General features: G+C 56.5%; 2 protein-coding genes across 9 annotated transcripts in view; one reads left to right on the top strand and one right to left on the bottom strand.

The window, feature by feature from the left end:
* The window catches only part of TNPO3 (transportin 3), an 81,995-nt gene extending 69,227 nt beyond the window's left edge, over positions 1–12,768 (top strand). For both annotated transcript variants that reach the window (XM_084631578.1, XM_084631579.1), the window contains exons 16-23: positions 389–529; positions 1,227–1,343; positions 3,442–3,536; positions 4,215–4,371; positions 5,016–5,183; positions 5,941–6,053; positions 10,374–10,464; positions 11,717–12,768. In XM_084631578.1, the coding sequence (XP_084487704.1) occupies positions 389–529; positions 1,227–1,343; positions 3,442–3,536; positions 4,215–4,371; positions 5,016–5,183; positions 5,941–6,053; positions 10,374–10,434 (852 nt within the window). In that variant the 3' untranslated portion in view covers positions 10,435–10,464; positions 11,717–12,768. The remainder of the gene's footprint in view (positions 1–388; positions 530–1,226; positions 1,344–3,441; positions 3,537–4,214; positions 4,372–5,015; positions 5,184–5,940; positions 6,054–10,373; positions 10,465–11,716) is intronic.
* A 4,205-nt stretch (positions 12,769–16,973) lies between these two features.
* Positions 16,974–27,138, bottom strand: part of IRF5 (interferon regulatory factor 5) — a 37,748-nt gene continuing 27,583 nt past the window's right edge. For 6 of the 7 annotated variants that reach the window (XM_084621638.1, XM_084621641.1, XM_084621639.1 and 3 more), the window contains 8 exons: positions 25,889–26,100; positions 24,960–25,149; positions 22,182–22,234; positions 21,014–21,044; positions 19,625–19,936; positions 18,976–19,365; positions 18,607–18,725; positions 16,974–17,810 (listed from right to left, as the gene is read on the bottom strand). In XM_084621638.1, coding sequence (XP_084477764.1) covers positions 17,574–17,810; positions 18,607–18,725; positions 18,976–19,365; positions 19,625–19,936; positions 21,014–21,044; positions 22,182–22,234; positions 24,960–25,149; positions 25,889–26,062 — 1,506 coding nt within the window. In that variant the 5' untranslated portion in view covers positions 26,063–26,100 and the 3' untranslated portion in view covers positions 16,974–17,573. Of the gene's footprint in view, positions 17,811–18,606; positions 18,726–18,975; positions 19,366–19,624; positions 19,937–21,013; positions 21,045–22,181; positions 22,235–24,959; positions 25,150–25,888; positions 26,101–27,138 lie in introns of those variants that run through there. The other variant, XM_084621643.1, reaches the window with a different exon arrangement.

Below are 27,138 nucleotides of genomic sequence, written 5' to 3'. Positions count from 1 at the left end.
TGTAATCAGAGGAGAGGCTGCTGTAGAACTGCTGGGAGGGGGAAATTGGGCATGAAGAATCAATGGGCTTGTATCCTAGTTGCTTTCACTCCTTTCCTTGGTAAATAGAGGAATTAAGGCAAACCTTGAGTAAAACGTTGTAGCCCCTTCTTTGTCGAGTGCTTTGAGATCCATGGCTGTGTGAGAGCCGGGGTCACTGGATGCGCGGGAAGGACTCCTTCCATCCAGGAGGTGCCCGCAGCTTCGGTTGCCTGGCAGTTGGGTGGTGTACCTGAGGGGGTGTCTTGCCAGCAGCTGGGGACTGTCGGGACACAGAGTATCGTAGTCACTGGGGTGGTTGTGGGGTCCCTCCCGAGTACCTTGAGCCCTCCCTGTTGTGCTCACTCAGATCTGGCCGGTCCTGTCGGAGACCCTGAACAAACATCGTGCCGACAACCGCATTGTGGAACGCTGCTGCCGGTGCTTGCGCTTTGCTGTCCGCTGTGTCGGCAAAGGGTCTGCGGCCCTGCTGCAGCCGCTGGTCACGCAGGTGAGCGCGCCCGGGGGAGACACGTGGTGGGGGAGCGTCTCGCCCGGTCGGGGTGTCTTGAATCGGTGTGCGCAGAAAGCGAAATCTCACAACTGGTCAGGTGGCTGAGCCCCTGGGTGAGATTTACAGCCCCCAGGAGGCTGGGAGGTCTGGGACGGTTAAAAGTCTGTGTGACACTTGGAATACCTGTAAACAGGTCACGGTGCACAGGTAACTCTGAGCTGGGGGAGACTCTCGTGGTTACTGCTTTATAAATACCGAAGCCAGGTGCGACGTAAGAGGAAGCCGTGCTGGCTTCATGAGTACACATGCGGCTGCTCTAATGACATGGGAAACCAGCCCTACTTCTGGGCAACTGTTGGTTGTCAACAGCGGTTGGACGGGAAGCCCCCCGCTCTCCAGGGACAGCTAAGTACGGGAATGGGCCCGGGCAGCCACCCTCCATTGAAGCCTCAGGGATAGGCCTCTGTCAGGGCGGAGACTGGGGAATCGGGCCAAGCTGGCCCTTTATAGGGGAGAATTTCTCCTGTACTGCACGCGAATCGCCACTGGGGACTGGAAACCTGGCCAGGCCATGGGCTTCCTGGTGGTAGGACACACATCTGCTCTGTCGAGCTCCTGGCTGGGGCCAGCTGACGTCGGCCGCGTGTCTTGGAGCGGAACATGAGCTGGAGTAAGTTTGCTGTGTCCTTGGCAGATGGTGAACGTGTACCAGGCACACCAGCACTCCTGCTTCCTGTACCTTGGCAGCATCCTGGTGGACGAGTACGGGATGGAGGAAGGCTGCCGGCAGGGGCTGCTGGACATGCTGCAGGTAGGTGTCATGAAGGCACATCCAGTTATGTGTATAAACGGTACCCACTCCCTGCCGTCCCACTAGGCTTCAGCTTTTTGATGCCTTTTTTCCCCTCCGTGCGTTTCTCACTGAAAGCCGATGGGAGTTCATCTTCCAAGTGTCGCTTTTGAAAATGGGTCTTCAGCTCCTAAGTCGCTCAGATGTTCTAGATAATATTTCCGCTGGGCTGCCCTTGGGACTCGCCCCTGTTCAGCAGCTGGTGCAGCCGCATCCCTTGGTGCAGATGAGGACGCTGGACCGAGCTTGCTGTGGCTTTCCCCAGGGTGCTTCCGTATGACCTTTGTCTGATGTTCACAGTGGTCCCGACCTGATATGGGGCACGTCTCCCGCCCAGACGGCAGCTGTGTAAACAGCCAAAAAGAGGAACGCTTTGTTTAAATGCCCTCTTCTCTCGTGTCGATTGCTGTGGTTAGTGCCAGTGGCAGGGATTGCTGCACTGTGCCAAATGCCCGGTCAGTGAAACCCAAACCAGCCCCTGCCCCACCTGAAATTCCTTGATGTGGTGCTGGTTCCCAGCGTGGGCCCCCTGTGCTGGTAAATAAACATGGATCCAGCACAGGAAATCAAAACACCCAGTGGGGGGGCGGTGGGAGGAAGGGGATAAGGAACTGATGGTGCTTCTGAACCCATAACGTTCCTTCTAAAAGCGCAGCTCGCTCCCTGATCTAGGCACTGCCCAAGCTGTGACTGGCTCAGACACAGCATCTGCGTGCTTGGGGCATTATGCGTTCCCAGCACTGGGTGAAGGTTAAGCCTGGCTGTCTCCATTCTGCATCTCTGGCACCTGCTGGCTAGCGAGCGGCCAAGAAGTCAGGGCTCCGCCAGCTACACCTCACTGGTTTGTGGGGACCCCGGCCGCTCATGGAGCCCCATCACTGGACCCTCACTGCTCCTCCCAGCTAATGCACTGCTTGTGTACGGGCATGGAAGGGACCGTCCTATGGCTTAGGCCCCACAGCTGGAGTCAGGACACCTGGGTGTGTCCCAGAACTGTTTGACCTTGGACAGGTTTCCTGTCTCTAAAACGGGGAGACTGATTCCTGCCTCCCCGGGGCCCTGAGGCTAAGTTAATGTTTGTAAAGTGATTTGAGCCCCATAAATGCAAGGCGATTTGTAAGCGTGTGGGCGGTATTACTCCTGGCTGCGTGGGTGAGTCTGAATGATTCAGGGAGACCAGGAAAATTGGGAGAGAGTTAAGCGACCAGGTGCTCTGCCTCCGCGGTTTTGCTTCCACCTGGATCTAGGAGCTCAGACTTCTGTAAACCACCAGACACCCCCGCAACAGTGCCCCATTGTAATCCGAAAAGCCTGCATGCTGCAAAGTGAGCATGCCCCCTCTCTCTTCTTCCCTCTGCCCCCTTGTCTCGTCTTCCCTCCTTTCTCTGCCTACACCCTGAGGACAAATTGAAATGTGAATTCCTCATTTCCATGTCATAACTGATGGCCTGTATACTTAAGTGGGAGAAAGGGTAATGGAATTTATTGGCTAGCTTAACTAGGGTTTCCTCATGTACTTTTTCCCACCATGTAAAAAGCCAGAGTGTAGCTTATTCAACTGCCTCAGTACACTGATATGTATTCATTTGTGACTCCTTTCATATCATGTTAACTGGATTCCAGAAGCTATCTTCATTGGCTATTGGAGATTTGAGATTTGATGAATCTTGCCCGCATGCTCAGGGTGTAGCTGATCACCATATTTGGGGTCGTGAAGGAATTTTCTTCCAGGGCAGATTGGAAGAGGCCCTGGAGGTTGTTCGCCTTCCTCTGTAGCATGGGTCACGGGTCACTTGCTGGAGGATTCTCTGCTCCTTGAAGTCTTTAAACCACAATTTGAGGAATTCAGTAGCACAGACATAGGTGAGAGGTTTTTCACAGGAGTGGGTGGGTGTGATTCTGTGGCCTGCGTTGTGCAGGAGGTCAGATTAGATGATCATAATGGTCCCTTCTGACCTTAATATCTATGAATCTATGACAGACTCAGTGTCGCATGCCATCTCTAGAGATCATGGAGTACGTTAATTTAATTAACCAGTCCCCTTACCCCTTCTCCTAGGCACTGTGCTTGCCTACCTTCCAGCTCCTAGAGCAGCAGAATGGCCTTCAGAACCACCCAGACACCGTGGACGACCTCTTCCGGCTAGCCACCAGGTAACCACTCCGCCTAAACACGGGATTGCTCCTTTACGTCTGGCTGGTTCTGCTCCTTACTCAGTGGGCGGTTGAGTGCTTCCCAGGCAGAGGGAGCTTCCATCTTTAATTCCCTCTCTTCCTTTGGATTTATAAGCTGTACAAATGGCAACCCCCCCACCCCTGGTACCCTTAGGTTAATGTTCACAATCCTATCAGAACGGCCTGCCCACTGCACCCACGAATCGAGGCTCGTCAATAACTGTCACAAGAAAGCCACCCTCGCAGCACATGCACGTCCCCCAGAGTCCCCTGCCAGCCCAGGCGCCTCGGTAGCTGCCGTAGGTGCTTTGGCTGCAGCACAGCGTGACCTTGGATTTGGAAGTGGTCGGGACTTTCCCCGGTTCCTCGAGTTCCAGCCGTCGGCATGGAGGATAACTTAGTCTCCAGCAGGGGGCAGTGCAGTACAGCTTGCAGTCAGGAAGTTGCCTTCTGGGGCTGGCCTGTGAATCAGGAGGGCGGTGGGAGCTGGAGGCTCCGGGGTCTTGCTCTGACTAGCGCTGGAGGGAAGGGAACGTTCCTCTGAACCCCACTGCGGCTGTGTCCTTGGGGCGTCCGTCCAAACCAGCCTGCCAAGCAAAACTGCCTTCTAGCTCACACCTCACTGATCGCGCCCTGATCTCTCTCTGCCCTGCCCAGGTTCATCCAGCGCAGCCCAATCACCTTGCTCCGCAGCCAGGTGATCATTCCCATCCTGCAGTGGGCCATCGCCTCCACCACCCTGGACCATCGGGACGCAAACTGCAGCGTCATGAAATTCCTGCGTGACCTTGTCCACACCGGGGTGGCCAATGACGTGAGTGATTCCAGCGTTTCTTCTCCTAGTGGTGGGGTCACATACGGCCCTGCCCAGTCGGCTCGGGGAAGCTGAGCTTTACCCCCACCTGAGAGAGAGGCTGGCTGGTTTGGGTGTTGCTTTGCTTGTTGCATTTATCTGTGTTGCTCTTGGAATTGCAGCTGACAGATGAACCATTCAAAGCCAGGTGAGATTTGGACTCCCACCTGCCCATGGGGAGCCTTAGCCTGCAGTGCTGTTCCCAGGTTAACCAGACCAGCAGCGTCGCTCACGTAGTGCTCTGCTGGAGGAAATGCCTTCCTAAGGGTGAACCGCCGCTGCCCTGGTCTCTCCTCTTGGCCCCTTGCCCCAGGAGCCTGGTTCCTGGCTCTCACTCAGGCCACGTGCAACAAAAGGCCGGTTGTTGCTTGCTGGGGCCATAGGGCAGTTGGTGCCGGTGTTCGTGCCCTGCCTATGCCAGGTTGCTCGGTGCCAGCGGGCAGCACCGGAACCCAGGGTGCTACCTTTCCGGCGCGTCGGTCACTGCAGCGAGTTCGGCCTCGATGAGCAAATAGCGCTGGGAGGTGGGAAGGGATGCAGAGGTGGAAATGTGCCCCAGGCCACCATGCTGGGCACTGCTCACGCGGCCCCTCTTCCCTCTGCAGCACGAGGAGGACTTCGAACTGCGGAAGGAGCTGATCGGGCAAGTGATGAACCAGCTGGGCCAGCAGCTCGTGAGCCAGCTGCTGCACACCTGCTGCTTCTGCCTGCCGCCCTACACCCTGCCCGACGTAGCCGAGGTGCTCTGGGAGATCATGCAGATCGACAGGCCGGTACGGTTGGCCGGGCAGCCCCTGGAAAGAAAATGTAGTAGAAGTCTAACGCAGGACTGCCTTGAGCCCGGTGTTGGCACGGGGAGAAACTGGCCTGCCCGGGGGATTCAGGGGATGGGATCGAACGAAAGGTGGGGCAAGCGATTAGTAGCTGTCAGAACATCCAGGGTCAATTTCACCAGCCTGAATAAAAAAAAATCGCATCTCCTCTTCAATTACAGCGGTGAAGATTAGCACCCACCCCCTACTCCACCTCCCTCAAGTGCTCCAATCCCAGCGCTTTTAGCTCTGTGATTCTTGCTAGCTGGCTTGTCCCTCTCTCTACTTCGTTCCTACTCCTTCCTGCTTCAAGACTTACCGCCGATCCTGTCTCCCCACCCTCCCTCCAAAGTGGGTTCTCAGTTCTCAGCCAGCACAGGAAGATTGCGCTCTTGAGGTGCCTATGGGCTGATAGCCGCTGCAACAAAACGCAGTCCTTGCTCAACCCGAGCTGAATCTGTCCCTGCTGGGTTGTGAATCATTCCGAGCAGTATCTGGGCACAAGCAGGGTTTAGTAGTTGCTTGGAATGATTCATTCCGGCTGTACAAAGACAACGCGTAAAAATGAAACTTAAAAATAGGCCCTCTTTCCTAACAGGCTGACTAGCAACGCTGCCTGGGGATGCAGGGCCTGCCAGCACCTGAACCCAAACTTGGTCTAGATTTCTTTTTACAGCAATAAAATGTTTAACTTTTTCCTTCCTCCCTCCCTCTCCAGACATTTTGTCGCTGGCTAGAGAATTCACTGAAGGGTTTACCAAAGGAAACAACCGGGGGAGCCATCCAAGTGACGCACAAACAACTTACGGACTTTCACAAGGAGGTGACTAGGTGAGTGAACTCCCTGTTGGCAGGATGCCCTTGTTCACACAGGTGTTACCATGAGTCACCCCCACGCACCTATCTAGGGCCAGCCATTGGGCTGTTCTGTATGACTGTCCGCTCAATCGTCAGAGACTTTTTAAGCCAGAAGGGACCATCGTGGTCATCTAGTCTGACCTCCTGCACATCGCAGGCCACAGAACCTCAGCCGCCCCCTCCTGTAATAGACCCATAACCTCTGGCTGAGTTACTGAAGTCCTCACATCATGGTTTAAAGGCTTCAAGCTACCTTGAATCCACTATATACTTTAATTGAAATCAACAAGCGCCCCGGGCTGCAGAGGAAGGTGAAACCCCCCAGGGGCTCTGCCAATTTGACCTGGGGGGAAATCCTTCCTGACCCCAAATGCAGCGATCATCTGCATTGTTCTACAAGGGCTGCCAGAGGTGTCCCTTACAAAGAATTAGTACCTCCACTAAAGCCAGCGGCCCAGGAGTCTGCCATGGTGCTTCTTGTGCTGAGAGTGCTCTGTGGTACTTGCAGGATCTCCGCTGGTAAAACCCAGGGGCCAATCTAAAATCCTCCTTTGTTATGTAAGCGTTAAAGGTAAACTTAGAATCAACCTGCCCCCTGCTGTCAGCCCCTGCACTTTGGGTCACTGAGGCAACGAGTGGAAAAGCTCTTACAGATGAGCAAGACCACAAAGCATCAACTAACGGGAATAATACTTATAAATGATATAGCCCCGTATGCACGCATCCCGCTCCTGTGAGGAAAGACTGATCTTCCATTTACAAGTCACAGAGGGAGCCTGCAGCTGCCAGGGTTAGACCTGAGTTGTTCCAGAGCTCCGACAGCTAGGCCACACGATTCCAGTCACTTGGCCAGTCAGCTAGCTACTGACCCAATCCCTGTCATTTACAACGCAGATTGTCCCTGTGATTGTCCTGAAAACCGAAGCACTGATTGTTTAACCTGGAGTCTCTGCCTTGGCACAGGTGGCCCCGGATTCTGTGACTGTGAAAGGATTGATGCCTGTGACTTGGCTTCTCCGAGAGGTTGACTCAGTGGGAGCTGTGATGACTCAGCCCCTCTGAAAATAACGTCCCATGTTGAGATGGGAATTTGAGAGCCTCCATGTTTGAAAATGTTGGCCTTGATGTCTGATAGAACTCTCTGCAAGTGGATTGCTTGGGTGCTCCCGTTATCTCAAGCAATGGAGGTGTCTGATTACAAGGCATTGAGTGAAGATGCTGCTCTGCCATTTGGGTAGCGAGGTCCATCATTTGGAATAGATGTCAGTTTCTCTTGGTTTTAAGAGAATGCTTTGGGTCAGCGATCAATTCCACGGCCTGGTATCCCTTTGACTTGCTCATCTTTGAGAGCTTACTCATTGCCTCTGTGACCCCTGCAGCTCTCAGACATTTGGGTAGCTCCAGCGTCCTGCCCAAGCACTAAACTATTCAAATTTGTTGAGGGAATCAATGATCATGTGGGTATGGGGGATCCAGGGGATATAGTGTACATGGTTTTTTAGAAAACCTTTTGACAAGGCCCCTCACCAAAGGCACTTAAGGAAATTAAGTTGTCCTGGGATAAGAGAAGGTCCTCTCCTAGAACAGTAACGGGCTAAGAGATAGGAAACAAAGGGTAGGAATAAATGGTCTGGAGAGAGGGAAATAGTGGGGTCCCCCAGAGGTCTGTACAGGGACCTGTGCTGTTCAACATATTCATTGATGATCTGGAAAAGGGAGCAAACAGTGAAGTGGCAAAGTTTGCAGGCGATACAAAATTACTCGAGATAGTTAAGTCCAAAGCAGATTGCAATGAGTTACAAAGGGTTCTCACAAAACTGGGTGATGGGCAACAAACTGGCAGATGAAATTCAACACTGATAAGTGCAAAGTAATGCACATGGGAAAACATAATCCCACCTACACGTATCTAATGGCGGGTTCTAAATTAGCTGTTACCACTCAAGGAAGAGATCTTGGTGGGATCATGGCTAGTTCTCTGAAAACTTCAGCTCAACGCACAGCAGCAGTCAAAAAAAGCGAATGAAGTGTTAAGAACTATTAGGAAAGGAATGAAAAATAAGACAAAATATCCGAATGCTATTCTATAAATCCATGGTGCGCCCACACCTTGAATACTGTGTCCAGTTCTGGTCACGCTGTCTGAGTGGAACTGGAGAAGGTTCAGAGAAGGGCAACACAGATGACTGAGGGTGTGGAATGGCTTCTGTACAAGGAGAGACGGAAAAAAACAGGGACTGTTCACCTTAGAAAAGAGATGATTTAGGGGGGTTATGATAGAGGGTCTGTAAAATCATGATTGGTGCAGGAAAGGTGAATAGAGGAGTTATTTACCCTCACCCACAATAAAAACAAAACAAAAAAAACTAGGGGTCACCGATGAAATGAATAGGCAGCAGGTTTAATGCAAACAAGTAGTACTTTTTCACACAACACACAACCTGTGGAACTCATTGCCGTGGGATGTGTGATGACCAGCAGTATAACTGGGTTCAAAAATGAACTAGATAAGTTCATGGAGGATAGGTCCATCAGTGGCTATTAGCTATGGTGGTCAGGGATGTAACCCCATGTTCTGGATGACTTTAAGCATCCGACTGCTAGAAGCTGGGAGGGGAAGATGGATGTATCTCTGTAAAATTGCTCTATTCTGTTCACTCCCCCTGAAGCTCTTGTACTGGCCACTGTCGGAAGGAGGACACTGGGCTAAATGGGCCATTGGGCTGACCCAGTAAGGCCGTTCTTATGTTCTTAAACTGGGCAGTTCCATTCTGCTGCCCAGGCTAGGCGAGGAAGAGGAGTTCAGTTGGATATTGTTCTTTGCCTCCTGTTCTAAACCAACTACACTCCAGAACTGATTGTTACGTGCCCCTCACCGTGGTGTCTGGCTGTTCTGTTGCGGTATGTGCTGCAAGCACTCTGGTTCCTTAGTGCCCTTCAGCCCTGCTTACTTAGAATCACAGAATATCAGGGCTGGAAGGGACCTCAGGAGGTATCTAGTCCAACCCCCCGCTCAAAGCAGGACCAGCCCCCAGATCCCAAATGGCCCCAGATCCCAAATGGCCCCCTCAAGGATTGAACTCACAGTCCTGGGTTTAGCAGGCTAATGCTCGAATTGTGCAGTGTTGGTACATAACTGGTGGTTGGAAGGAGCTTGTTCCCTGGAGGCTTCGTGACCCTTCCCAGCCCCGCCACCCCCATTAACCCTTTGATTTCTGGTGATTTCCCCTTCATCCTGTGGGCGGGCTGCACACAAGTGGGGGTCCTTCCGCCAGGGCCTGTGCAGCGTATCTGGGCTGGGTTTCCTGGGGGAAGAATCCGCTCTTGACTTTCCAAGCCCATGAGAGCTCTGTGCAAACCGAGGCCGCAGTCTGTGTCCCGAGTGATCAGGAATGCCAGAAAGCCCCAGCTGGGGTCTAGAGTCCCCTCCTTTTCCATCGCTTTCTCTCCTCTTCCGTGAGTCCATGCAGTGTCACATGGAGGAGGGAAACCGCAGGGAGTTAGGTGACTGGCTGCCCTGCTCCGAAGCAGGACGAGCTCTGGGATTCCTTCCGCCCACTGGGCTTTCACAGGCCTGTACGTTGCCCTCAAACACTCACCTTGGTCTTCTCTGCCCTGTGACTCAGCAGCTCCAGGTTGCCTGGGCTGCTGGCTCTGCCCGGGCCTGCACATGGGCGTTGTTCCCCCCCCCCCAGCGGTAAAGGGGCAGATCACCTCAGCATGGCCCGGCCTGTTCCTCCAGCTCTTTCACGCCCTTGTGAAACGCCAGCCTTGTGTCGCCGTCAGTCAGAAAGTCAGAGGCCCGGAGCTGGGCCAGGGCCCTTGTCATTCTGGGATTCTATCAAGGCCCCTTCTCGGTTGGATGTTTTCCTGCTTAGCTTTCTCATCTCTGCAGCCTGGTCCTCCCAGCCCTTCTTGGGAGGCAGCAGGCAGCGTTCCTTCTTTGCCTGTAGGAAAACTGAAACACTCACGCCAGCGCCCGGGAGCCCCTGACCCCCAGTCCTGTGCTGGGACCACACGATCGCACCCAGTGTGTCCTCGCTGAAGCCCGGTCAGGCTGCCTGAGTGTTCAGACACTTCCCTGGAGGGTCGGTAAAGTTCACGCTCGGCCCCAGGTCGCTAAGGTGGGAAATCGGCAGCTGTGACGCAGCCCGCTGCTGTCTGTGTCGGGGGGAACGAGGGGCCTGCACAGGCCTGACTTCCTGTAGCATCTCCCAGCTTCTGCTTCAACTCAGCCTTCCCTGGCAAGGGCCTGGATCTTCCCTTCCCCTAACAGCCACCCTTGTCTTTCAGTGCTGAGGAATGTAAACAAGTGTGCTGGGCCCTGAGGGACTTCACCCGCTTGTTTCGATAGCTTGCGCGCCCACTCTGTGCCTGTCTCCAGGTTAGTAGATGCTGTCTGGTCGCGCTCCAGGTCCGGTGGACACCTCCCAGCAAGGGCACCCTGCTGGGTGAGCTGTCCCCGACTTCAGGGAGGGCAGGGTTGGGGCCTGTAGCACAAATTAACCCCTTGGTTGCCAGCGGGTGGTAAGAGCGGTGACTCTGAGAAATGCCAAGAGGGGGCTGGTTGTGAGAATCCTGGGTCACCGTGGTGGAGAAGACAGCCTGAGGCCCATGTATCGAAGTGAATCCATCCTAGGCCATGTCTGGGGTGAAAGGCTGGTCAGTGGCCGATGTGTGAAAACCCTCGACTTCAGACGCAATCTGCGTTCTCACCCTGAGCCCACACGCTGAGCCCATCCCCGGACACCGGCTACCAGGTGTTGCACATGTAACCAAAGGGAGTAGCTACCTCTGGAGCGTTTCTCTGGCATGTGCCATGGAGCCAATGCACAGCCAGGGGTTGATGGACAAAATAATCCAGCACCCTGTGGGTGATGGACTCCTGAGGCCATTTGCTGTCCCAGAAGGCAGGGGGACGGCAATCTGTGAAAGCCCTGCTGGGCCTCAGAGTGCTGGCTGGTGGGAAGCCAGGGTTTCTAGCCAGAGGTGATGTGTGCAATGTGGCCCTGCTGACTTAGAGCTGCCCTCACCTGCTGGCACCCCCCAGTTGTTAGCTTCAGCAGCTGTTTCATCTGTAAAGGGCCGGTGACAGCTTGGGATAATGGGGTCTTTCACATCAAGGCTGCACGTTCCAATTCAGCCCAGATGGATGAGTCGTCTTGAGCATCTGAGGGCAGCTTGATTGTCAGTATGAAACTCAGTGGGAGTTCCCAATGGATGGGTGACAAATCAGCAGCACTCCCTGGTCTCGGCAAATAGACCAAGCTCTAAATCCATCCTCCTCGAGGGGGCCTTTCAGGTCAGGAGAGAGTCATGTTGGCTAGGGGGCAGGTTCGGGCATTGCTGCTGTCCATGTGGCTAGAGAAGCTCATCCCAGGACTGTTGTTCACCAACAGTCAATTAAAGACCATAAAAGCTTTGTTTAGTGCCTTCGGTGCAACTTTCAGCCTCTGGGCTCTGTCGCAGCCGTGGAGTTACTCTGTATTTCCAGCAGTAAACTGGGCCCTGTGGCACTCGGGAGTCCAGAGCGTCTCTCTAGGCGGTGAGCTCTTTGGGGCAGGTGGGAGCCTCTCTTCGTAGCCATAAATCGCCTTGCTCTGGAAATCCTGACTCTGCTTTCTGTCCCCCTCCAGGAATGTCTTTTTATTTAGAAGACAGGAAATAACAAAACCAAGAATGTCCCACAATCAGCAGACTTCATTGTGGCCGAGGGCTTTCACTCACTCTAGTGCGCATCGTCAAACCCGAAGAGACGCACCCCCGCCAGAACAAGCCAGTGACGTTACTGGGTGTGAGTGGGAGGGCAACTCAACCTGACTAAAGATGGCTGCAGCCGGACCTACGGCATCGTGGGGGGGACGCTGCTTTCCTGATGGACTCGCTTTAAAAAAAACAAAAAAATAAAAAAAAAAAAAGAGAGAGAGAGAGAAATGAAACAAGAATGGGAAAAAAAATTGCCTGGTAGCAAAAAAAAACAAAAAAAAAACAAAAAAAAAACACCAAACAAAGTAGAAAACTTTCTGTGAAATGAAAAATAAAATAAAATTTACTTAAGGAAACCGTGGGGATTAAAAATACACACCTAGCAAAACCCCTTGTCTGCACTGGGAGGGGGGAAGGCACCCAGGTTTTTAGCCCACTTCCGGAACTCCCCGAGCTCCCTCCACTCCCCCTTACCCCTTCTAAAAGAGCAATCCGGAGGAGTGGGTTCCCCCACGCAGCACCGTGGGGATCCCGCTGGTCGCCCCTGTGGAGCGCACTTCCAGAGCTCTGGAAGTTTAAACTTACCCCACCCTGCCCTCTTTACGCACCCCCCTCGCTAAATCTGATGCCATCAATCTGTCGGCCTCCGGGAGGAGAAACCGCCTGCGATAGACTGTTATATATTATATATATTTTTCTTTTTTTAGTTTGGTTCTTTTTTTTTTTTTTTAAATTTGGTTTTCTTTGGGTTTTTTACTGTGAGGGGGAGAGAGGAGAAGGGCTCTCGAGGTCGCAGTGATGGGGCTGACTATTTTACTCAACAGATTTGGAAACGACTCCCTGGGGAATCTTACATTGACAAGACCCGAGACCCTGTGCAGGCGTTAGAATTGAGCGCATGCTGTTCCGTCTGGTGTTGTAGCCATCTCGAGAACAAGACAAACGAAAAAAACAAAAAAATAAATTAAAAAATTAAAATGTCGGTTTTGTGCCTCATGTCTCTGGCTGTTGAACCAGTCTGGACGCCTCCGGCGAGGAGCGGGACTGCCCCTGGCTGCTGCCCTGGCTCCGAAATCCCGGTAACCGTTGGATCTGTCCGCGTGCTTCAACTGGCAGCAAGACCCCATTACCCTTAAAGGGTAGTACCAGCGAAGGCGGATTGTAGTAACCGGTTGGAAGGGACTGTGCCAAGTGCCGTGATATTTAATTTTCAGTGCTTTAGTCACAAGACTCAATCCCAGTTTAACCCTCTTCTCCAGCCACCTTGGCTCCTGCTACTTGAGGAAGAGAATTCGCTTCTCCCTTGCACGCTGATTGGCACAGTAGCATTCACTAACCTGGCTGTATTGCTGTGCTCTCGCTGTAATCCTAGGTCGTACCTTTTGAAATTACCCTGCAGCCTCCCTACTTCGCACTAATGCAGGCCAGGTCTGGTGGGAATTGCTGGATTTTATGACTTAATAAGTAAACGACCAAAGAGGATCAGAGTCAAGGTGCCTTTTTTTTTTTAATTGCACTGCAGCGAGCTTCTGAGCAGGGTGATTGAGCGTGACCGCCATTTCATTGCCTTCTGGTGTCCGTTGTGTAAAAGCAGCGTGCCTTCAAGGCCCCCGCGCTGTACCATCCGGCTAGTCAAAGCGAGCCGCGGTGTGAGACTCATAAGCACCAGGTGAGCTTCCCATGCTGCGTATTGGTGAGCAAGGTTCTCTCCTGCAGCCAGAGATCTAGTTAACAATACAGCAGCCTGGGACTGCTCAAAGGAGCCTGGTAAAGGTTTATATGCTAGGCCATCGTGGCTGAATGAGCCACAATTAAATACTACCCAAGCAGCAAATCTATAGCTCTTCTCCTTGACACTTGCCTGCAGGGCCATATGGCTGGAACTGCCCTGCCCTGCCCAGGGCTAAAAGGCAGTGAACGTGCCTGGCTTAGGGCTTTCATCTTTTGGAATCGTAGGTCTGTGCTCGGAGGTGCTGGTGAGTAGTTCCCTCAGCTGGCCAGCACAGGGCCCATGTGCACTGAACATCAACTGTCATCCACCCAGGGTGTTTGGCAGTGCCAGCTGGTGCTCATTTGCCACTGACTTTGCTAGGCTCAGGCTTCGTAGCATTTAATTTCAGAAAGGGGAACGACACAAAAATGAGGTTAAACAGAAATTAAAAGGTCCAGCGCCAAAAGTGAAATCCCTGCAAGCTGCATGGAAATTTGAAAGGCACCGTAATAGAGGCTCAATTTAAATGTTTTCCCCAAATTGAAAAACAGTGAGAGAACCACAGAAGAGCCACCATGGCTAAACAACAAAGTAAAAGAAGCAGTGAGAGGCAAAAGGCGTCCTTTAAAAAGTGGAAGTTAAATCCTAGTAAGGAAAATAGGAGCATAAACTCTGACAAGTGAAGGGTAAAAATAGAATTAGGAAGGCCAAAAAAGAATTTGAAGAACAGCTAGCCAAAGACTTCAAAAGTAATAGCAAAAAATTTTAAGTCTGTCAGAAGCAGGAAGCCTACAAACCAACTTGGGGGGGGGGTGTCACTGGCCCATCAAGATGCTAAAGTAGCACTCAAGGCTGATGAGGCCATTGCAGAGAAACTAAATGAATTCTCTGCATTGGTCTTCAGGGCTGAGGATGTGAGGGAGATTCCCAAACCTGAGCCATTCTTTTTAGGTGACAGATGTGAGGAACTGTCCCAGACTGAGGTGTCAATAGAGGAGGTTTTGGAACAAATTGATAAACTAAACAGTAAAGTTACCAGGACCAGATGGTATCACCCAAGAGTTCTGAAGGAACTCAAATGTGACACTGCAGAACTACTAACTGTCGCCTGTAACCGATCATGTAAATCAGCTTCTGCACCAGATGACTGGAGGACAGCTAATGTGAGGCCAATTTTTAAAAAAGGGCAGTCAAAAAAAAAAAGCCAACAGAATCATCAAGAAAGGGATAGATAAGACAGAAAATAGCACGTTGCCTCTCTACAAATCCATGGTTCGCCCACAGCTTGAATCCTGCATGCAGATGTGGTCTCCCCATCTCTAAAAAGATATATTGGAATTGGAAAAGGTTCAGAAAAGGGCAACAAAAATGATTAGGGGCATGGAACAGCTTCCGTATGAGGAGGGATTAATAAGACTGGGACTTTTCAGCTTGGTAAAGAGACGACTGAGCGGAGATATGATTGAGGTCTATAAAATCATGACTGGTGTGGTGAAAGTAAATAAGGGAGTGTTATTTAATCTTCAAACACAAGAACCAGGGGTCACCAAATGAAGTTAATAGGCAGCAGGTTTAAATCAAACAAGGAAGTATTTCTTCACACAACACAGTCAACCTGTGGAACTCCTTGCCAGAGGATGTTGTGAAGACCAAAACTATAATGGGGTTCAAAAAAGAACTAGCTAAATTCATGGAGGATAGGCCATCAATGGCTATTAGCCAGAATGGACAGGGATGGCGTCACTAGCCTCTGTTTGCCAGGAGCTGGGAATGGGTGACGGGATGGATCACTTGCTGATTCTCTGTTCTGTTCATTCCCTCTGGGGCACCTGGCATTGGCCACTGTTGGAAGACAGGATACTGGGCTAGATGGACCTTTGGTCTGACCCAGTATGGCCGTTATGTTTGCCCATCTTCCTGCCCTCCATCAGCCAAGGAAAGGTAACCAGACCCTCTGCATTTACAAGTCTCTAGGTGGTGGGATAAGGGGGGGTAATTGTTGCAGAGCACAGGGCCAGGGTACAGAAATGGCCGACACTCTGTCTCCTGGCACCTGCTGGCCTGGGCCTTCCCCCCTGCAAGGTGAGAACTAAAGGGTGGGAGAACAAAGGAATCCGGTGCCCTCCTGGCCTGGGAAAGGGACAAAGCCCAGAGGAGGAGGGGCTGGAGGGGGAGGAGGAGTGAAGTGCAGACGTGGTTGTCTGGCTCACTGCCCCCCAAAATGGACCCGGCTGAGGGGGTCCTGTTCTCTGCACCTACAAGCTCTGTTAGACCACGTTCCTGTCGTCAAATAAAGCTTCTGTTTTCCTGGCTGGCTGAGAGTCCCGTCTGACTGTGGTGTTGGGGGGCAGGACCCTCTGCCCCCCCCCCCCCGACCCCACCTGGGCAGACTCGCTGGGGGAAGCGCACGGAGGGCAGAGGATGCTGAATGCTCTGAGGTCAGACCCAGGAAGGTGGAAGCCAGGTGAGCTGTGTGTCCTGCAGACAGGCTGCTCCCCCAGAGTCCTGCCTGGCTTCATAGGGAGCAGGCCCAGAGCATCACTCGGGGACACCAGGACTGTCCGACCCCAGGTTTGTGTACCAGGCACCCTGCTGTCTAGCTGCCAACACAGGCATGGGCTGGCTGGTCGGCCCGTGTCCTGCTCCGCTGGGGGTTTGGTACGTAGGGACACGTGCTTTGCATGATGCTCTACCCTGAGGCAAACGGCTTAAAACGTCTCCACAGGCGCTCGGCCGCAGCCAGAGCAGTCGGGGTCTGCGGAAACCCCGCCGAGCCCAGCGTCCAAGCAGGGGCCTGTCTCAAAGGAAGGGCTGTTGCCTGGCCTCTAAAACTGACCAGGCCAAAGCCGCGGGGAAGGGAACGTAGACACCGCTGTGCCTGCTGGGGCTTTTTCAGCCCCACTTGTTCAGTCAGGCAGCCGGTGCCGCAGCCGTGACAAACTCGGGGGGAAGCGCCCCGCTGCTGAGGAGGTTACGGCCCAGCAGCTACAAATGGTAAAGAGGGGGCTAACCTGCCCGGCAGCTGCCAAGTCATTAACACTTCAGACTCCTGGCTGCAACTAACCCGGCTTCGGCTCCCTGGGGGCCTGGCTAGGCTGGGGAGCAGCAGGGCCCCGCCCCAGCCACCGTGCTGGAGCCCGAACCGGGGCGGTTTGGTCAGTTTCCGACGCGCACACGGCTGCAGGCGGTCGGCTGGGCCTGCACGCGCGCCCTGGCTGCTGAGGCAGGCAGAGAATCCGCCGGTCAAAGGTTGCCCGTGGTCCTGGCCGGCCAAGCCCCGGGCAGGCCCTTAGGCCTGGGCTTGCTACACTCTAGCTCCTCTTCCCCTGGGGGGGGGGGCGTTTCGGTGAGCGCAGGAGCTCTGGGCTGGGGGCTCAGCGTGTGCTTTTCCCTACGCTGAACGCTCATCGGGCCGGCTCCCTTCCTGTCCTCTCCCCCGGCCCCCATCAGAAGAAGCCTCACACACGCCCCACGCACGCAGGCAAGTGGTTGCTTTTATTAACAGCTGAGCCCTTCCCTTGCCGCATCTCTGTGCCAGGCCAGCTCCCGGGGCCGTGACGCCAGCTCCCGGACACTGTGAATGCAGCATCGCCTCTGGCTCAGCCGCGCCCGCGGGCTGGATCAGGCCCAACGGCCGGGCCTGTCCTTTCAGCAGGCCCCAGCACCTGCTGCCCACCCCCCAGGCAGAGTTCCCATAAATGCCCAGGGCTGTGGGTCTAACCCAGTCTCTTTCCTCCATGGCAGGCATGGCCTGGCCCTGCAGTGCTCTGGCAAGGTGGGGCCTGGCCCGCAGCCTAGCGTATTCCCAGCAGGCGATGGTGTGGGCCGGCCTCCACCCATCCCATGCAGGAAGAGCCCCCTCCCCCCAGCCCCTTTGGGGGCCACAGCTGGTAGCTGGGAGGTTGGGGGGCAGCCTGCGCTGACGGATCCGGCGGAGCATCGCCCTGTAGCTGAAGCAGTGGAGATCAGTTTGCCTCGTCTCCCCCTCCTTGGGGCTGGCGTGCACGGCCAGGCTCACACGGGCGCCCCTCAGGAGGGAGGGGAAGCGGGTGAGTGTCTGCGACGTGCCCACGTCCTCACTGCTGCATGCTGCTGGCCTGCATTGCCCAAGGGCCCGGGCCTGGCTCCAGGGTCGAGGCCGGGGGGGCCTGCAGGCTCTGCTGGTTTTGCCAGAGCTGATGCAGCTCCTTGAACTGCTCCACCATCTTGTCTTTCAGGTCCGGATGGGAGATCTGCAGGCGGATGCTGTCCGCCGACCAGGAGAGCTCCCCAGAGAACATCTCCAGCAGGATGCGGGCGGCCACTGGCACGACCTGGGTGGCAAACAAACAGCAGGCCGTAGCTAGCCCGCTCCCCTCTGCAGCCTGCTCACCCCTGCCCCTTCCCAGCCTCAACCCCTTGTCTGCCCCCACTTCCTGGAAGGATCCGGGGCTGAGTTACCCAGCCCCCGCTCGGGAGTCCCTGCTACAGTCCTGCTCCGAGCATGTTCCCTTCTCTCCGCTGAACCCTGCCGGGTAACAGCCTCCTCTTGCTGCTGCGTCTCCACCCCTTCCAGCAGGCCAGGGCTGCGATTAGGCAGTGTGAAAATCTCCGAGCTTGGCCCAGGGAGGGGAGGGACGGAGCGGTCGGCATGACCAGGGGGCTTGCTGAATGAGGGAGCAGCGAGGAATTGGTGACCGAGTGTCCCGTCCAAGTACTGATCGGTCACCCCACTCCCAGCCCGAGATGCTCTGGTGACCCCCTGCTCGGGAAGGGTATCGCACACACGCCTGGCCCTCAACTCCCCCTTCGCAAGCTGCAGGCGCCCCCCGGTCCCAACCACTCGGCCTTCTCTGGGCTGTTGCTGGGGGCCCATGTGGGTCTGCGGGTGCGTCCTCGTTCTAGCCTTGGCCTGCGTGCATGGAGTTCAGTGCAGTCCAGGGGCCCGGGGCGCTGGGCCATCAGGCACCCCAGCTTGGAAGGGCCATAGTTCCATGGCTGGCGTGTCCTGCTGCAGACTGGGAAGGAGCAAGGGCAGAGAGTCCTTAACAGAGCCAAACCAGCAGACAGGACCGCAGCTGGGCCCTAGGCCCTGCTCCCAGGGGCGAGAGCGGGTGGGGGACCCCTTACCTGGACAGTGATAAGTTTCTTCTCCTTCGGCTTCTGGTCCGGCCACTCCTCTCCGAAGCAGAGGAAGATTTCGAAGGGGGGCGGCGTGCTGGTCTGCCCCTTCTGGAACAGGATGAGCCCTAGGGAGCCCCACAGGGAGACACAGCATGAGGGGCGGGGACCCCGTGGCATTTCTAATCCCCTCCGCCGCCCAGCATCTAGCAATCCCCCCCCCCCCCGCCCCGCCCTCCCGCCGTGTGGGAGGGGCCAGGGCCAGGGCCAGAGGAGAGGGGCCCTAGGGGAATGGCAGCCAGGAAAGCTGGGGGCAGAGAAGCCACGTGGGGAGGCCAGGGCCGGGGCGCCAGGATGCGGAGGGACCCCTCCGCTCACCGTTGAGGAAGCTCTCCAGGCTGAAGAGTTTGATCTTCCTCTCGCGCTCGATGGGGTTGGGGCCGGCCCGCTCGCCGGCGCAGGGCCCCGTCCAGAAGACCTTACACTGACACAGCCGGACGGCGTAGATGTCCTGTCCCTGCAGCTCCAGGATCAGGCCCCGGTCCATGGCGTCCAGCAGCTGGTGGGTGTAGAAGCGCTGCTTCTCGTGGGGGATGTGCTCGGTGCTCGGGAACCGCACCTGCTCCAGCGTCACGGGCCCGAAGAGGTCCACCTGTTCGTGCGTGGGCTCCAGGCTGCTGTGGAACAGCCGGCACCCGTGGGGGTTGCTGATGGTCAGGGAGCTGGCCTGCCGGCCGCGGTAATGGAACTTGATCTCCAGGTCGGTCACTGGCCGCGGGAAGAGCGAGACAAGCCCATTAGCCGGGGCAATCGGGGGGGGGGGGCCTGATAACCCTGTGCTACCATCACGCCGCTACCTCCCCTCAGCCTCTCCCCCGGCCTGGTCACGGCGCTAGGTGCTGTCCGGAGGGAACGGCATGCAGCCCGCGCCCCGGGGAGCTCGCGCCCCAGACTAGAAGGGACAGGGCAAGGAAGCACCGATGGGGAGGGCAGCCCCAGGCAGAGCGGGCGGGCAGGGGGGTCTTACATGGCAGCATGTGCGGGCTGATGAGCAGGTCGGGGATGAACTGTTCCATGGGCTGCAGAGACACGTCCGCGGGGGGCAGGTTCTGCAGGCTGCCCGGCCCCCCCAGCGGCATGCTCCCGGTAGGGTTCTGGGCCGGCAGCTCCCCGGCGGTGAAGGCACCGACGGTGGGAGGCGGAGGTGCCGACACGTCCGGGTGCAGGAGTTCCTGGGTGCCCAGCGGCGGGAAGGACCCGTTCCCGCAGGCGTTGGGATACTGGACTTCCTGCTTCGGCCACACGTAGGAGGGGAGTGGCTCCACGCCCTGGCTGCCATCTGCAAGACAGCAAAACACCCTGGCTCAGGATCCCCTCGTCAGCCCAAGCCAGCCGCTGGCATCGCCAGCCATGCCGGCTCCAGCCCACGACACCCAACACCCAGGCCCTGGGGGCGGGCCAGCGGGCCGGGACCCCCTCGGCACACGGCTCCTGCTCTCCAGCAACCCTGGTGCAAGGGCCCTCACCCTAACGGAGAGCAAAGGAGGAAAACAACTGACCCTTCCGGATGGGAGCTGGTCCTTTAGTGCCCCACACGGGAGGGTGGATCGAGGGTAAAAGAGGGGCAGCCCCCAACCTGGAGTGGGATCTTGCTGTGCCAGCCAAGCCCCCAGGGCACTTTGGTAGCTGGGACTGTCTGCTTGGGGGACAGACCCAGCCCGTGACTGGGGAAGAGAGGGACCACCCTGTGTTTCTCCCCACAGCTTTCAGGCTCCCGTTGGAGTTGGGGCGGGGGGCATTGGAGGCTGCTGAGTGCATCGCTCTCCTCTGCCCCACCTTCCCTGATCGGCTGCAGGTGGCTCTGGGCACAGAGCAGGGGGAGCCCATGGGGCTGAGCCGGCAGGACCCCACACCAAGTCACAGCCCCTTCTCCTTCCCCTGTGGAGGCGGGGGTCCGGGCGAAGCAGGGGCGGAGGGGGCAGACTCAGGCATGAGGACAGCATAGGGAGAGGAAGGGCCTCAGAGCCCTATGGAATGCAGGGGGGTGCTCAGGGGTGACAAGACTCTGCACCAAGGGGTGCTGGCCCCGGGCAACTGGGCCGCAGTGACCCCGCCAATGGGCCGGGGCAAGGCCGAGAGACGCCCCGGCTGGCATCCCAGCCCACGAGCTGGATGAGGTCGCCCTGCTCCATCACCATCCCCGGCCTCAGGCCACGCCGGCACCTGGCACCAGCCCCATCGCCTGCCGCAGGGCCTGGGCACTGCCCGAGCTTGCAGGGCATCCGAGGGAGGGAGGGGTTTAACCGGGGAGCAGAGTGGCTTTGTCCCCGGGGCTAAGTAGATGGAGGGAGCAGACCAGCCCTGCTAGCCCCGTCCCCAAGTTGCCAGGCACCCCGGCCGGCCCCCCAGCACTCACCCACTATTGTCAGCGTCGTCATTTTCTGCAGCTGTGAGAGAGACAGGAGGTGCTCGGTTACTGGGGGAGGGCGCCCAGGGGCCTGTGACAGACCCAGGGGAGGGGGCAGAGGAGGGGTGGCAACTTTCAAATCACACAAAACCTAACACCCCTGCCCCGCCCCCACTCACTCCATCCCCCCCCGTCGCTTGCTCTCCCCCACCCTCACTCACTTTCACAGGGCTGAGAAAGGGGGTTGGGGTGAGGGTTCCGGCTGGGGGTGCGGGCTCTGGGGTGGGGCCAGGGATGAGGGGCTTGGGGTGCAGAAGGGGGCTCAGGCCTGGGGTAGGGTGTTGGGGTGCAGGAGGGGATGCGGGCTCCGGGAGGGGGCTCAGGGCGGGGGCAGGAGGGGATGCGGGCTCCGGGAGGGAGTTTGGGTGAGGGAGGGGGTTCAGGGCTGGGGCAGGGGATTGGGGTGTAGGAGGGGGTGCAGGCTCCAGGAGAGGGCTCAGGGCAGGGGCAGGGGGTTAAGGTGCAGGAGGGGGTGTGGGGTATGGGCTCCAGCCAGGGGGCGCTGACCTCAGGCAGCTCCCGGAAGCGGCCGGCATGTCCGGCTCCTTGGCAAAAGTGTGGACAGGTGGGTCTGCGCGCTGCCCACCCCTGCAGGCACCGCCCCCACAGCTCCCATTGGCTGTGGCTCCTGGCCCATGGGAGCTGCAAAGCCGGCCCTCAGGGTGGGGCCTCCCTGGCCACCCCGTGCCTAGGAGCTGGACATAGCAGCCGCTTCCGGGAGCCACATGGAGCCAGGGCTGGCAGGGAGCCTGCCTTAGCCCCGGAGCACCGCCAGCCGGACTTTTAACAGCCCGGTCAGCAGTGCTGACCGGAGCTGCCAGGGTCCCTTTTCGACTGAAGGTTCCAGTTGGAAACCGGACGCCTGGCAACACTAGGGCGTGCCCATGCAGCCGAAGGGATTCCCCCACCCCAGGGCCTCGGCAGCCAGCCCGTGGGCTAGCCGACGCAGCGCTGTTCAGCAGGTGGGGCAAGCGCAGCACTCTGCCCCGGGTTTTCAGGGGACACTCAATGGCAAGCTCCGGCAGCCTGCGAAGTGTGTAATGGCTAGTAGCCTTCTGGCCCTATTGCACCCACACTCACGCGCTGGCCAGCTCCACCAACCCCCTCACTCACTCACCTCCTCATCCTCCTCGCCCAGGCAGCAGGTGTGATCCTCCCCGGCCAGCGAGTCTACAATGGAGACACGGGGGCGGTTAGCAAGCCACACGTGGGAGTCATGGGGCCTGTTAGTTGGGGGTGAGGCTGGAGTCACAGGGCCTGCTAGCTGGGCGGGATCATGGGGCCTGTTTTCTGGGCCGAGCGAGGGTGTCTGGGGTGCGTCACGGAACCTCTTAGCTGGGTTGTGGGGCGTGGGTCATGGGTCCTGTTTTTTGGAGGGCCTGGGGGGTGTCCAGGGGCCTGTTAGCTGAGTTGTGGGAGGTGGGTCAGAGGGTCTGTTTTCAGGGCGGGTTTGCTGGGTGGGCAGTCATGGGAGCTGTTAGCTGGGTGCTGCGAGTGTGTGGGGGTAGAGTTGCCAACTTTCTAGTCACACAAAACCCAACACCCTAGCTCCGCCCCTTCCCTGAGACCCCACCCCCCACTCATTACATTCCCCCTCCCTCAGTGGCTTGTTCTCCCCCACCCTCACTCACTTTCACTGGGCTGAGCCAGGGGGTTGGGGTGCGGGAGGGGGTGCAGGCTCTAACTGGGGGTGCAGTCTCCAGGGTGGGGCCAGAAATGAGGGGGTCAGGGTGCGGGAAGAGGCTCAGGGCTGGGGCATGGAGTTGGGGAGCAGGAGGGGGTGAGGGCTCCAGCTGGGAGTGCAGGCTCTGGGGTGGGGCTGGGGATGAGGGGTTTGGGGTGCAGGAGGGGGCTCCAGGGTGGGGCCGATGGACTCAGAGTGTGGGAGGGGGCTGCAGGTTGAGGCATGGGGTTGGGGTGCAGGGGGCTGAGGGCTTGCGGGGGGGGGGTCACATGGGCTGTTAGCCGGGGTTTGGTGGGGAGTCATGGGGCCTGTTAGCTGGGTTGTCAGGGATGGGTCACGAGCCCTGTTTGCAGGGTGAGTTTGCTGGATGGGGTGTCATGGGGTCTGGTAGCTGAGTGAGGCGAGGGAAGGGGGGTCACGGGGCCTGGTAGCTGGGTTGCAGGGGCAGTGGGTCCCGGGGCCTGGTTTTTGGAGGGGGCTGGAGGTGTTGTGGGGCCTGTTTGTGGGGTTTTTGTTGGGTGGAGGCACAGGCAGCCCCCCCCAAGCACTGAGGGGCTCACCAGGCAGCCCCTGCCTAAGCCTCTGCAGCTCTGAGGTGGGGCCGCCGAAGATGGGAAATAGGCCAGAGAAGCCCAGGCGGCGGGGGGGCAGGGAGGGTGTTATCCTCCCTGCCCCCCCCTCAGAAAAGAGGACCCCAACCCTCATTTTTCCCAGCAGCCTCCTTTCCAGGTACCCTGCTTGCCCCCAGTTCCCCTCCTCCCCCAACCCAGTCCCCCCTTACCATAAGAACGGCCATATTGGGTCAGACTAAAGGTCCATCTAGCCCAGTATCCTGTCTACCGACAGTGGCCAATGGCAGAGGGAATACCCCAGAGGGAATGAACAGAACAGAGAATCATCAAGAGATCCATCCCCTGTCGCCCATTCCCAGCTTCTGGCAAACAGAGGCTAGGGACAGCATCCCTGCCCATCCTGGCTACTAGCCATTCATGGATCCATCTTCCATGAACTTATCTAGTTCTTTTTTGAACCCTGTTATGGTCTTGGCCTTCATAATATCCTCTGGCAAGGAGGTCCACAGATTGACTGTGCCTTGTGTGAAAAAATACTTTCTTTTGTTGTTTTAAACCTGCTGACTATTAATTTCATTTGGTGACCCCCCCAGTACATGTGTTATGAAATCACAGAATATCAGGGTTGGAAGGGATCTCAGGAGATCATCTAGTCCAACCCCTTGCTCAAAGCAGGACCAATCACCATTTTTTGTCCCAGATCAACTGAACAGTCCCCTCAAGGATTGAACTCACAACCCCGGAGACAGAGTAAATAACACTTCCTTATTTACTTTCTCCACACCAGTCATAATTTTATATCGTATCTCCCCTTAGTTGTCCCTGTTCCAAGCTGAAAAGTCCCAGTCTTATTAATCTCTCCTCCTACAGAAGCTGTTCCATTCCCCTAATCATTTTTGTTGCCCTTTTCTGAACCTTTTCCAATTCCAATATACCTTTTTTGAGATGGGGCGACCACATCTGCACGCAGTATTCAAGATGTGGGCGAACCATGGATTTATACAGAGGCAATATGATATTTTCAGTCTTATTATCTATCCTTTTCTTAATGATTCCCAACATTATGTTCGCTTTTTTGACAGCCGCTGCACATTGAGTGGATGTTTTCAGAGAATTAGCCACAGTGACTCCAAGATCTTTCTTGAGTGGTAACAGCTAATTTAGACCCCATCATTTTATAGGTATAGTTGGGATTATGTTTTCCAATGTGCATTACTTTGCATTTATCAACATTAAATTTCATCTGCCATTTTGTTGCCCAGTCACCCAGTTTTGAGAGATCCTTTTGCAGTTCTTCACAGTCTGCCTGGGACTTAACTATCTTGAGTAGTTTTGTATCACCTTCAAATTCTTCCACCTCACTGTTTACCCTTTTCCAGATCATTTATGAATATGTTGAACAGTACTGGCCACAGAACAGACCCCTGAGGGACACCACTATTTACCTCTCTCCATTCTGAAAACTGACCATTTATTCCTACCCTTCGTTTCCTATCTTTTAACCAGTTACCAATCCATGAGAGAACCTTCCCTCCTATCCCACGACAGCTTACTTTGCTCAAGAGCCTTTGGCGAGGGGCTTTCTGACAGTCTGAGTACACTCTATCCCCTGGATCCCCCTTGCCCGGGCTGCTGGTACCTCCGTTGGGCTGGTGGCCCTCGCACACCTCGTAGATCTTGTAGGGCTGCATGGGCGTGTCCTTTGTGCCGTCGTAGATCAGCTTGAACTCGCGGCTCTTGTTGAGGGCACAGCGCAGGTTGGCTTTCCATTTGGCTGGGTCCGGCTCATCTACACCTTCATTGTACTTGCCAGTCTCCTTGGCCCAGGCCTGGGAGGTTGGGATTCATGGGGTAGGGGGGTGGTCACAGACATAGGTCAAGCCCCAGCCCAGCCCCAGTGCTAGGAGCTCAGGAAATCCAAGCTTTCGCCTGTATGGTCAGTTGATTAAAGTTTCATTCCTGAGCTGCCATCGGCTGAGCGATGACAAGGGGCAGCCAGGGGGTGGCCTGGGGAGAAGGCAGCTCGGAGATGCTCTCCTGACACAACGTATAATTCACTGGCGGGCCAGCACCAGGGCCAGAGCCTGTGTCGGCTTCTGCAGTGACACCGGCTGGCATAAAATGCCACGGGCTTCCGGGCCTGGCTGACAGCAGCACATCACCCCTCGCAGCTGCGTCCACAGGGCAGTTCAAAAAGGGGTGCGGACATCACGCCTCCTGCTGCGAGGCTGGTACGATCGGCCCCGTTTCACAGGGGGGGAAAACAGGCCTTTTCAAACACCTCAAGAGGCGGCTAACTGAGCGGCCTGGTGGCTAGTCCCATGCAGCTAGCAGGGTGCATTCTGGGACACCAGGGGGTTATGCCATCCCATGAACCTCCCATCCCAAGGGGGCAGAGGGACCCATAGCCTGCCCCAGTGCAGCAGCTCCTGGGAGTCCCAGTTGGGGTCACGTCGCATTGCGCGCATGACCAGCCAACCCCGTTCCTTACATGTCAGCTGGGTGCCATGTGCCCCAAAGGGTACCCCCAGCCCAGCCTGGCATCCCACAGGCCCCCTGGGCGGTCACCTTGAAAACGGTGTTCTCGTCGTCCTGTGTGGGGACGTGCCGGGTGGCGTGGCGCCAGGGGATGCAGAAGAGCTTGCGCTCGGGGTTCACCCACTGCAAGCCTGGGTACTGGTTGCTGTTCACTTGGGCGATGAGCCAGGGCTTCAGGCGGATGCGACGGGGATGCGTGTTCATGGCGACTCACGGCCCGCAGGGCCACGCCGGCCACTAGCCTGCAGACAGAGAGAGGGAGAGTCTGTTACAGGACCAGGTACCCAGGGGAGAGGGCAGAGCTAAGGGGGAAGGAATGAGGGGAGGGGGAAGGGCAGGGATAATAGTGGGGGGGAGGCAGAGTCCTCCCTTCCCCGTTCTTCACAGACCCCCAGATCTGTCAGGCTGGAAGGGACCTCAAGAGGTCACCAAATCCAGCCCTCTGCGCTGAGCCAGGACCAAGTAACCCTGGACCATCTCTGCTGGGGGTTTGTCCAGCCTGGTCTTCTTTCTTTATTCAAGTCAATTTTATTAAATCGCCCTGTGACTAAGGCGAAGATTTGGTCCCCGATATTTTTAGTAAAAGTCACGGACAGGTCACAGGCAATAAACAAAAATTCACGGAAGCCGTGACCTGTCCCTGATTTTTACTAAAAATATCCGTGACAAAATGGGGATCTGTGGGTGCCCACACCACCTGCAACGGGGCAGCTGCACGGCGGCTAGGAGCTCCCACCGCGGACTGCGTGTCGGCACTCCAGGGTCCCCCACTGTCCATGGCTGGGAGCTGCTGGGGCCCCCGCCGCCTGCAGCAGCCAGGAGCTCTGGGGTGCCCCTGCTGCCCGTACTCCGGGAGCCCGCGGCGGCCGGGAGCTCAGGGGTTCCCCCCGCCACCCACGGCGTCCAGGAGCTGTAGGGTACCCCCACCGCCTGCAGCAAGCTTGGAGCTCCGGGGGCCGCTAGAGGTGATGGGGGTACCTTAAAGCTCCCTTTCCCGCGCGGGCAACAGGTGACCCTGCAGCTCCCCACCACTGCGGGCTGAAGTCCCAGAGGTCGCTGGAAGTCATGGATTCCGTGACTTCCGCAACCTCCGTGACTAAATCGTAGCCTTACCTATGACACGTCTGCTGCGAATACAAAAAGACAAACCTACAAATCTAAAGTAACCACATCTATATCCATGTTTCTCAACCTTTTCGATACCATAGACGGGCTCGCTGCCTTCCTAAACTGTGTCAGGGGGATCTCAGGGACGGGCGCCAGTCCACGAACCGGTCGGT

The sequence above is a fragment of the Lepidochelys olivacea genome (assembly GCF_965140295.1).
Source record: "Lepidochelys olivacea isolate rLepOli2 genome assembly, chromosome: 1".
Lineage (NCBI taxonomy): Eukaryota > Metazoa > Chordata > Testudines > Cheloniidae > Lepidochelys > Lepidochelys olivacea.
Note: the sequence above shows the minus strand (reverse complement) of the source record. Positions and strands in the feature narration are given on the sequence as shown.